At 35.1% G+C, this 10890-nt stretch overlaps 2 protein-coding genes across 3 annotated transcripts; both read left to right on the plus strand.

Annotated features, from left to right (window-relative positions):
• Positions 1–1069: 1069 nt before the first annotated feature.
• LOC135624951 (uncharacterized) lies at positions 1070–7026 on the plus strand. Of its 2 annotated transcripts, none has more exons than XM_065129104.1 (9): positions 1070–1186; positions 1559–1681; positions 3166–3246; positions 3398–3486; positions 3626–3700; positions 5891–5952; positions 6038–6109; positions 6214–6405; positions 6672–7026. In XM_065129104.1, exons 2-9 carry the CDS (start codon positions 1559–1561, stop codon positions 6743–6745), a joined length of 768 nt encoding a protein of 255 aa, XP_064985176.1. In that variant the 5' UTR covers positions 1070–1186; the 3' UTR covers positions 6746–7026. The 2 variants fall into 2 exon arrangements, with proteins under 2 accessions (XP_064985176.1, XP_064985177.1); XM_065129105.1 differs by having other exon boundaries at positions 6041–6109.
• Positions 7027–7525: 499 nt separating this feature from the next.
• Positions 7526–10684, plus strand: LOC135624517 (uncharacterized). The gene is made up of 5 exons (XM_065128215.1): positions 7526–7744; positions 7813–7909; positions 9092–9170; positions 9274–9355; positions 10322–10684. The coding sequence occupies exons 1-5, from the start codon at positions 7712–7714 to the stop codon at positions 10460–10462; spliced, it is 432 nt and encodes a 143-aa protein (XP_064984287.1). The 5' UTR covers positions 7526–7711; the 3' UTR covers positions 10463–10684.
• Positions 10685–10890: the final 206 nt, after the last annotated feature.

The raw sequence follows: 10890 nt of genomic DNA on the forward strand, positions 1-10890 counted from the left end.
AGAGAAATATTTTCTTATTAAAACACTTAATATTGTAAATTTATGATGGATATAAGACCAATAACCTTTCCCAAAATATATCATTACCAACTAATTGAATTTCTTTCCCTCTTTTAAACACAACAATACTTGAAAATACATTAGGTTAATTTTGATAAGTTAGGTTGAGAACCAAAATTGAATATTTCAACTCTATGTAAATAACTTTTATCTTAGAAATTTTATAGTTTATAAATCTAATTTGAGTTTTTGATAATATTCTATCAATTTTGATATATTTCAAGTAAAATTACATTAAAATAATAAAAAAAGAGTGCTTAATGTTACATAAACAAATATACTAAGGTGGAAACATTTACACATGGTGTATTCAATTATTTTCGAATATTTTATTAAATTAATAATTTAAATATTATTATTTTATAATTTGATATTTTAATTTGTATTTTTCTAATAATCATATTTTTGATCTAAAAGTGCATAAATAGCATTCTTATATTTTGCTTTTATCAATATTCACTACATGGATTTTTATATTTTTCATAATTTTTTAAATATTTGTATTTATAAATTCTAAGATCATTTTTTATGTGACACTTTTTGATAATTTAGATATAAATAAATATAATATAATACTATTTTAAACCACTCTAAATAATTGTGTCGAATGAGTTCATTTGGAGGAAGACTGGATTGGAAAATGAGAAAAAAAAAAGTGAGAGAAGTTTTGTCATATTAAAAAACAACTAAAAATGAAAGCTAATCTAAGGGAAGAAAACTAAAAATGTGGAAATTCACTTAAAACATATCATATAGATTAGTAAATATAAATATTTTTGTTTATGTTAAATTCAATATATTTATTTAATTTTTTAAAATCAATTATGTCAAAGGATTTAGTCACACAAATCAAGGGTCATAAATGGCTTAATCATTTCTATTTGGACTCTTAAGAGGGCATCTCCATACATATTAATCCTACGGTGATGATTTTTGGACTTGATGGTAATTAATAACTCATTTTGGGCTATTTATTTGCATAGGAACCCTAATGGGAAGAAGACCAGTTCGCCTCTCTCCCTCGCGGATCGCTATATAAGAAGAAGCGGTTGGCGGTGACACTCTCCTTCAGGGCGGAAAAGAAGTACTGAGCCGTAGAGGGCCACGAGCGGTAGCGAAAACCGAGGTAAGAGAGATCGTAAACCCCCTCAATGTTGTTCTCCCTTTGTTTCTTTTGTTCTCGTTGCTTGATTCGGTGTTCGTGGCTCTTAACACGGTAGAAGTTTGCCTTCTTCTTTGGTTTCCTTCTGCACACTCCCAGTTTCGTGTCCAATGTCACCGAAATGATTTTTACGTATATTTACGTCATTTTTTTTTTGTTTTATGTTGATATCTGAGTCCTACGGTGTGCAGCGGGCTTTTTCAGTTGGTTTTAGGTGTTATTGTTTGCTTTTGTTGCTTTAATTGGAATCATTCGTGTAGTCCGAGGTGTTTAGGCTGATAAAGTGCTTCTTCTTGTCCAACTTTTTGATCTTTATGGTGTTCGATGGATGGGAAGATGGATCGGTACCAGAGGGTGGAGAAACCGAGGGCGGAGACTCCGATTAATGAGAATGAGATCCGCATCACGACTCAGGGGAGGATCCGCAACTACATCACGTATGCCACCAGCTTGCTTCAGGTATGTGTCACCCGAGGAACCAAGATTTTTTGAGTCCTGTATCTTGGTCTCATAGATTCTGTCTATTGTATTCTTGCTCGTAGTAGTAGTTTACGGGAGATTAAGAAGCTTGTTTTTATGGTTATGACATTTAAGCAGACTTAAAATGAAAGATGTTGATGATATCATGTAGTTAAAAGATTATGGCGATGAAATTTAAACTTGGATGGTGGTAGCGCACCACTGAATGGTACTTTCACAAGTAAACTATTTATGTCTTTAACCTGTTTGCAAGCATGTGTACATGTAAGAGTGGCACAATGATATATGAACTGAATAACAGAAGACGAGAGTTGTTTTGTATTAGATACTGACATAGTCGCCATTGTCTCAATACTTGAAACAATGATGGACCACACTGGAGCTCATTTATGTTAAGTGCCCAAAATGTGCCATAGGGTTCAAAGGATAATATCTGGTTTTATAAAAAAAAAAATTATCTGATAGGAATATGGCAGTGATAAAAATATATATGTGCTGGAGTCTCCAAGCGTTAAATTAATGGGAGGTCCTTTAAGATCAAATTGGAGTCCTTATCTTTTGACGTTGGCAATGGATGAACTTTTTAGAAATATTCAGATAAACATCCATGGCGCATGTTGTTTGGTTGATGAGAGTCTAGATAAACATCCATGTCAAATAAATTAATTAAATATTCAAATAATGTTGTTTTTAGAAATATTTAGATAAACAGTTATGTCAAATTAATTAATTAATTACATATTTGATTAAAAAAATAAGGGATTTTAGTAGATTTGTGTAGATCACCTTGGATTCCACAATGTTCTACCATATCCATGTCAGGCATAAATGAATGTGAAAAATTATGTGGGCGGAGTTGATAGCCCAAGGCTTGTAGTTTATAGTTAGAAAGTTCCCTAGTCTCTTTTGTTGTTTTTGGTCACAGTTGCAGTGTTCAATCGATTCTTAACATTTTATGATGCCCATTTACATTTACGCAACAGCGATGTTGTTCCTTGCAGCTTGTGAAAATAGGGTTTGATTAATGAAAATAATATCTTTGCTTGCATGGGTAGGATTATGTACATTGATCCCACCAAAATCCACACAGGTAAGAGCCTTGTGCATTGGACCTTTTTTCTATCTAGATTTAAACAGCAGAAAAAACAATTATTTTAGTAATTATATCTTTTGAAAACTGGAATTTTAATTCATTTGAACCTTCATAGGGTAAATTTTAAGTGGCACCCATGAAGTCCTATGCTGATTTTCCTATGCTTAAGCTATTCTATTAGGTTATCGTATGAACTTTCCTTATGCTTGCATAATGATGGTTGTTAGTTTAGATGAATTTTAATTGGGTGCAAATAGTAATTTGACTGCTTCATCGTGCTTTTGTCTTTAACATTTTGCAATTAAGATTCACAAAAGGCTGTCTGTATTACACTATTACTACTGACATCTCCTCATACTCACTTTTAAAGGAAAAAGGTTCAAATGAAATCGTCTTAAAGGCAATGGGTAGAGCAATCAACAAAGCTATTGTGATAGTGGAACTGATCAAGGTACTTCTTCTTTGTGTTCTGTTATTACCTTTAGTTGTTATTATAGTGGATTTCTTATTTTTTTTATTATGCCGATTCTTTCCTCTTTATTATTTAAAATATAATTGAAGAAACTCCCCCACTAATGGTTTGTTTTATAATGTTGATGCAGAGAAGGATAGGTGGTCTTCATCAAATTGTTTCTATTGGATCTACTGACATAACCGATACATGGGAGCCATTAGAAGAAGGCCTACTTCCGTAAGAAGTCATTTTTTGATTGAAAGAAATTTGGTTTTTTGGGGGCAAAATTGCCATGCCTGGAACTTCAAAATGTTTTGGTTTTTCCATGTTCAAATGTTGAAAAAGTCACTTTGTAACTTACAATTGTTATTTTCAGTCTTGAGACTACCAGGCATGTCTCTGTGATCAGTATAACTTTGTCAAAGAAGGAACTGGATGCATCTGCTGTGGGGTAAGTACAAGAAGCATTTCCTTATAATTTTTCAGTATATTTTCTGAAGTTGATGATTCAAGCATTCAAAAAATATGTATTGTCTGTTTCTTTAATCTCTTTATAGCACAACATATAAGTTATTGCGACCAATTTTCTTTCCTTCTCTACAGGAACCTTTTTTTGCAATTAAACTGTTGTCAATGTATCTTCACTGTGTGGCCTTGAATCTGAAATTATGTTGATTTGACACCAATTTGGCTGCTTCAGTGACCATGCTTTGGATATTATTCTTTTACTTTTGGCACTTTATTAGAATGGATATTACTAAATTTTGTGTCAGATATACAGAATCACTGTATTGTAGCTTCTATAACTTCTAAGATTACTTGCAGTCTTGATAAATGTTCCATGTGGTTGACCTATGAGGCATGATCCTTTGTTGTTTTAAGGGGTTCACTCCTTATTTTTTGTGTTAAAGAAACTGTTATTAATGTGCTAAATTTTCAGCGTTCAAAGAAAAAGTTGTGCCAAGAAGATTCAATTGACAAACCAGTCTGACTTGGTAGCCTCATCTTAGACCATCTAGTGGTTTTGTCAAGATAATGGAAGCCAAAAAAGTTCATTTAGAAGATTGAATCTTCTTTCAAGTTCCTTGTCTTCCCATGATTATTTGGTTAATCTTTTGATACCTTGTGTGCTACTTTGTTCTTAATTTTCTTACATAAGGAGAACGGAGGACCTCATAGATAGAATTTTTATATCCAATATTATCAACAACTGGTTTATCAAGATGTTTGATATTTGATCGTCTATGCATTTGTATGTTATGGATCATTGTCAACTTCTGTATGCTGCCGACGCATTTGCTCTACTGGACATATCCATATTGCTCTAAATTTATCAACATTCCATAATTTGGGCCTTCAAAACGTAACACTGATGGATATGATGCTTTTTGGGTACTTTAAAATGCTTCGGTACCCATATTAGACATTTGCTGGATATGATGCTTTTTGGGTACTTCTTGGATATACACAAGAAGTTATCTGAATTCTCTGATTTTGTAAATAGTTATTAGAGACACAATAAGCTTTTAGAATTTTTGGGAATACTTTGTGGATATTTTGTTAGAGGACAATGTTTCTATTGAATGTTGTCTATTTTATGATGGACAAGATGGATATATGATTGTAGTTTCGACTTTAATGTAACTTCTTTATAGTGTAGGCTAATGAAAAATAAGATGATAAAACTCTGTTCTCACACTTAAAAAGTTTGTATTACCTATTGTGCATTTCGATCATTATATATTAAATAATTTCTTGATGAAAAAGGATGCACTTCTGTTACATGTTTCTGGTGCTCTATATACATGTCCAGGTTTGACATACATAATATCTCCTCTTAAGTTTCTTTCGATCTTTGATAAGCTGACCCCTTAGTATTATGTAATATGTTTAAAGATAACTTCTTGATGAAAAAGGGTGTGCTTTTATTATATTTTCTTATTTATGTTATATAAATATATATTCTGATGGTTTAAATACATGTCAAGGTATGGCATAAATAATATCTCGTATTAATTTTTTTTTTGAATTTTGCATAAGCTGACCTTTTATGTGTAACTTGTACGGAGCATTTATTAATGAAGATAAGATGATAACTTCTCTTCATGCTACAAGTCCTTGTTACCTTCTCTGTATTTTGGAGGTGTTTTTAAAGAATATTTCTTTCTTGATTGAAGGATACTCTTTAGTTATGTGTGACTATTTGTCATGATTTTTAAATGTATATCCTGACACTAAGTAAATTTTAAGGTTGAACATATATAAATATTTCATGTTTACTATATTTTTTTTAAATTTAGATAATTTTATTGTAAGTTTCACACCTAGACAAATATTTCCCCTGGAGAAACTAGTTGTTGAAGGAAAGTAATAGTTTCGTGCCCAGACAAATGTCATCTTTCAATTTACTGTATGCAATTCCCATCCCCTTAAAGTCAGTAAGATCTAGGCAAAACATATTTTTCATGGAGAATGCTTTAAATTTTGATGAATTCTTAATCATCCAAAGTTTTCTTGCTAATCAGTAGTGCATCAAAGGATCAAGAGTGGAACTGTTTTGATGTATTTCCTTTTACTTTTCACATTCTACTTAAGTTTTTCATTGGACATCATATCGACAAGGTATCATTTCTTGGCACAGGTATCAGCCTCCTTTGCCCAAAGACCAGGTGAAACCCTTGGCTGAAATCGACTATGAAGGAGGTAAATTTTGTAAACTGCAATCAACCATATGATGTTAAATATTTGATGCAATTTTGTCTGATGTCTTATTTACAAACAAATATAGAAGACTCACCTACTGGTCAAGGTAGAGGCCGTGGTGGGCGTGGCAGCGGAAGGGCTCGTGGTAAATATGATGGTACGGAAATATCTTTTAGACATTTTATCTATGGGATGCATGTTTTTTCTGTGCTTATTCTCTAAGATATAATACTCAAGGGTTTAGTTATGTCTTTTGTTTAGAAAATGGCACAACAGACTACAATGATGGAAGTTGGGATAACAATGGTCGCGGATACGGTAGAGGTGGCTTTGCCCGTGGCAGAGGCTTAGGTTTCCGTGGACGTGGTAGAGGTGGTTATGGTGGTCTGCCTGATTATCAACTGGAAAACAATGGCTATGATGATGAGGTTCCTGTACCTCTTCGCGGCAGAGGTAAGGTTTATTCAACTCATAAGATCGATTAAGAGCCAAGTCTTGTATAGGTTAGATTACCTTGATGACTATAAGCCCAGTTTAGACAGTTTTTTGACGACTTTATCATCTACTTAATTATCTCCTATCTTAGATTAAAATGCTAATGGCTGATATGATGTCCATATTAAGCAGTTTTTTGCCCCCTCGATTGAAGTTGAGATCTGTTCGACAGGTTTTTTAAGATTTAAGTTAGTCCATAACTAAAAGTCGATGAGATAATGCAGGTCGTGGTCGTGGTCGCGGTCGTGGGAGGGGCCAACGAGGAAGGGGTCGAGAGTCAACCGCTGTTGGAGCATAATACATGGACTGATCACATCCCAAAAATTTCTGCTTCATGACTTATGGGGGGGATGCCTGCTCTAATGGGTTCATCGTTTCTCTGCCAGTGATAGATTAGCAGTTCCAGTGTCATTTTATTGCTTTGCAATGTTTATGATTCTAAGTTTTAGGGCATCTTTTTGATTGTAGGATGTAATCAATAGAGCATTCTTTTATTTCTTTGTTTATTGTAAAGATTATGTGATTAGTACTTAAACTATGTCATTTCTTACTCATTGAAAGTTCTCTCTTATTCTTTTAGTGCTTGTTTTCGTAGTCCCGCGAATTATTTATGTTGTTAGTACATTAATGTTAATACGATTAAAAACCAGCCCAATTAAAAGAATATGAAAAAGGTCGTATCTTACATCAAAAACATAGAACTAAGCTAAAGGCACGATTTTATGTTCCCTAAGGCATGGTTCCATTTATTTCTATCGGAATGGATCAATTGTCCAACATAATTTGATTAATTCTTTTTCAGGATAAACACGTGTGTTTTGTAAGGGAGAAAAATGCTACCAACAACTATGAACAGAGAGGAAAATATCATGCGACATTTTTGTACAGAGAAAAGCTGAGACGCTCTGTTGAAAATTCGAAAAATGAGGGAACAAAAAAAGAAAATATGGGTTTTTTTTTCTGGAGGATTTATCCTATTATTATTATTATTCATTAATTTTTAATGTTTTTATAATTTTTATTTTTTTATCCCATAAATACGCCATGCAACGGGAGTCAAAGGTCAGACCTTTGACTGCGCTACGTTTCAACCGCTCACGCTGCTCGCCTAAACAGAACTATCGATTCGTTCGTGGGGGGGCTTTGATCGATTCAACCACCTTTGGCCGCCCGAGTCGCAGCGCCTCGCCCCATCCCGCTCGTATCCTCCTCGATACACCGAGATCCCGACGGGTGGCGCCGCCGACGAAGGGCCCGTGACGTGATGATCGCTTGCGTCGCCGTCGTCGGTCACCAGGTTGGTCTTCGAACCCGAATGACATGTTTGTCCACCGTCTGAATCTGGCGGCTTCTTGTGTGCCGCAGAACAATCCGCTGTACCTGCAGAGCTTCACCGAGGCTGACGATGCCCTCAAGCTACACCACATCGTCCACTGCTCCCTCGACGTCATCGACGAGAGAGGTTCCTCTTTCCCCTTTCCTCCCCTCCCCTTTCTTCCTCTTGGAACATATGATTTTGGCTTTGACGGTGGATCAATTGTCGGAAATTTCGACAATACTGATCCTGTTATTGTCACAATCCTCTTCCAATTGTGCGCTGACATCTTGGTATGAACTAGATCAACGTAAAAGAGATCTCTTGATGTGTAGTAGGCGACGATAAACAGGTCTTTGTAGGGATTATGTTTGTTCCAGGAGAAATGAGAACAACATACAATGGCTAATTGGAAGCTTCTCAGTTGAGGACTGTTGAAAGCGGACTTCATCGTTGTAGGAGTCGGGTAAGGTCGCTCGCTAACCAACTAGGGTTAGAGCACCTTGTGGGATCATGAGCGAGCATCAGTTATAGGTCCTAATACGAGTCTTAGAAGACAGAGACTTTCACTCTTTATGTATAAATGTCGATGTTGTTGTCGTGTCTTCTAGATGATACGATAGTCCATGGTGTATTTTTCTTGGGCAAGGTTGCTTAAGAAGATCTCAATGTCTCATGTAGATATTTTTTGAAACATATAAGATACAATAGTTGAGACTTACGACCTTGTTGTTGTTGTTATATAAGATACACCTCTTGTGAGGAGTAGGATTTGGTAAGTTGGCAGATCCTCTTATAATAAGTATTATTAAATCAGCGACTTGTCACTTATTACATTAGATAAAATGTTTTGCTTGTGCAAAATCATTTACTATGCTTTAACTGGGTTAAAATAGTAATGATATAAACTGTTCAGAAGGGAATTTTGGTGCTAAATCCTCTCCACAATGGAACTTGTTCAGGGAAATAGTATCATCATAGTGAATGCTTACTTTGTAGGTCACCGCAAGTTCATTTTTATTCTCTCTGCTCACATGCAATTAAAAAACTGATGTGTTCGTATGACAGAAGTTCCACAAGAAATTTACATGATTAACGGTAAGCAAAGTTACAGAACACCATCATGTGTTAACCATCCTAATGTCCATCAGAACTGCTGCCTCTGTGGTTGATTTATCTTTAAAAATTATCCTATTATATGTGACAACAACAAAATCTGTAAGCTTCCAGTGTGTGCCAAATCAGAGCAGTTTTTTTATTACATAGTCCAAAGTTGTAAGAAAGCATCTATGGTTTTGTGGCTTATTTTTGTGCTCTTCCTTTTGGCAGTAAATAATCCTAAGAGGAGTGTGCTTACTCTGAACGAGACCTTCCTTGGTCTTTTGTTTCCAACGGAGAGTTACAAAGTGTAAGTCATTTCTGGTTCTTTGCGTTAAGATTTTTTTTGTTCAATTTTATTATTGGACGTGTCTCTTTTGGTTGTTTTCTTGATTGTAGTATTCTTTCTGTAGGTTTGGGTACCTGACTAACACTAAGGTGAAGTTCATCATGGTGACAACTGATCTGGATGTCAAAGATGCTGATGTTAGAAGCGTAAGGCTCAGCACATCTAGATCAGTTCCCTTTGCATTATAAGTCTAGCTAAGGAACGGTAAGTACAGTACACAAATAAAACAAGAGTGAAAACAATGACACAGAAAGCAAAGTCATTTGTTCAAGATAGGTACTGTAATACCTCACTCCATGTTTCTTGATGAAATCTACTAGAGGGTTTATATGAGCAACAATATACCATGATACTAGCCTTATAACTGTGTCAAATGCATCAGTTAGGGCTGACAATGTGAATGGGTTCAGTTCCGGTAGGATCGTAGCCAATCTAAAAGAGAGACGGTTGAATTTGTAGTCTTCTGTGGATTTTGCAGTATTTTGTTGTCATGGGCAAGGTCCATTGAATTAGATGCATAAACACGTAGTCACTTGATCTGACAGCTTCAGGTTAGGATTGATGCACTCATGGAGTTCATTTCCTAGTCCTAGTGCATCCTTTTTGAAACATTTTATTTGTCTATTAATGCATGTTTGACAAGAAGTAAAAGCTGAGATAAGTGTCATATCCTTGGAACATGATGCTTAATTCATCTAATATCAATTCAATTATTTCTGTAGCCATATGTCTGTTGTTGTTACTCAACAATAAGAGACACCAACATGTCTTTTCTTGAGAGTACAGAGTGTTTGAGGATAACAAGCAAAATGATCTGTTAACAAGACAAGCTACTTGGACATAAAAACACCTTTCCTCTTAAAGAGGTCACACACAGACACATTTGATCATGTGCACAAACATACAGAAAACAGAACTTCCTGGTTTTACTTGGATGCAAATGATTGCAAGACATCATCGGAATTAATTTATCAAGACTCAGTTATTCTATGAGCATGAGACTCAGAAATTCCAGGAACAACATTAGTAGTATGTTATGTAAGATTTATCCGAGGATTATCATAAATCTTGTTGTAACTCCTTATCTCTTTTTATATTCTGCTGGCACTCAGTTTTTTAGGAGGTTCCACGCCGCCTACGTGGATGCTGTCTCCAATCCTTTCCATGTTCCAGGAAAAAAGATAGCCTCCAGAATCTTTGCTGGAAGAGTCAGCGGCATTGTCAAGACTTTTGCACTCGGCACAAATGGATAAATGCATATTTCTTCCAGGCTTAGTCAGTCAACGGATCTTTAGGTATCTCTTGTTTACCTCCTCTCATTAGTTGGCAAGATCTTTGCCTGTTGTTGGTTTTTTTCGCATTTCAGCTACATTGATGAACTTAGTGCAGCTCCTTTTAATGGAGTGCCAATAATGTACCACACAAGTTGTGAAATATTTTCATTAGAGTCCACTAGAGATGGACAACTAGCATAATATTGTCGAGACTATTCATTAACTGGTAGAATGCTATGATCAAAGTTTAATTCACAAAAATAATCTCTCTACTGGTACTAGAAAATCCAAGTAGACTAATGAAAATCTCATGTACTGGCCATGTCCTTCTGATGATATACTTATAAACAACAATTTATTTTAGATTTTCCTGTGGGTTAGATTGGCTCTAAAATTTAATAGTGTGC

Source organism: Musa acuminata, chromosome BXJ2-10 (assembly GCF_036884655.1).
Source record: "Musa acuminata AAA Group cultivar baxijiao chromosome BXJ2-10, Cavendish_Baxijiao_AAA, whole genome shotgun sequence".
NCBI lineage: Eukaryota > Viridiplantae > Streptophyta > Magnoliopsida > Zingiberales > Musaceae > Musa > Musa acuminata.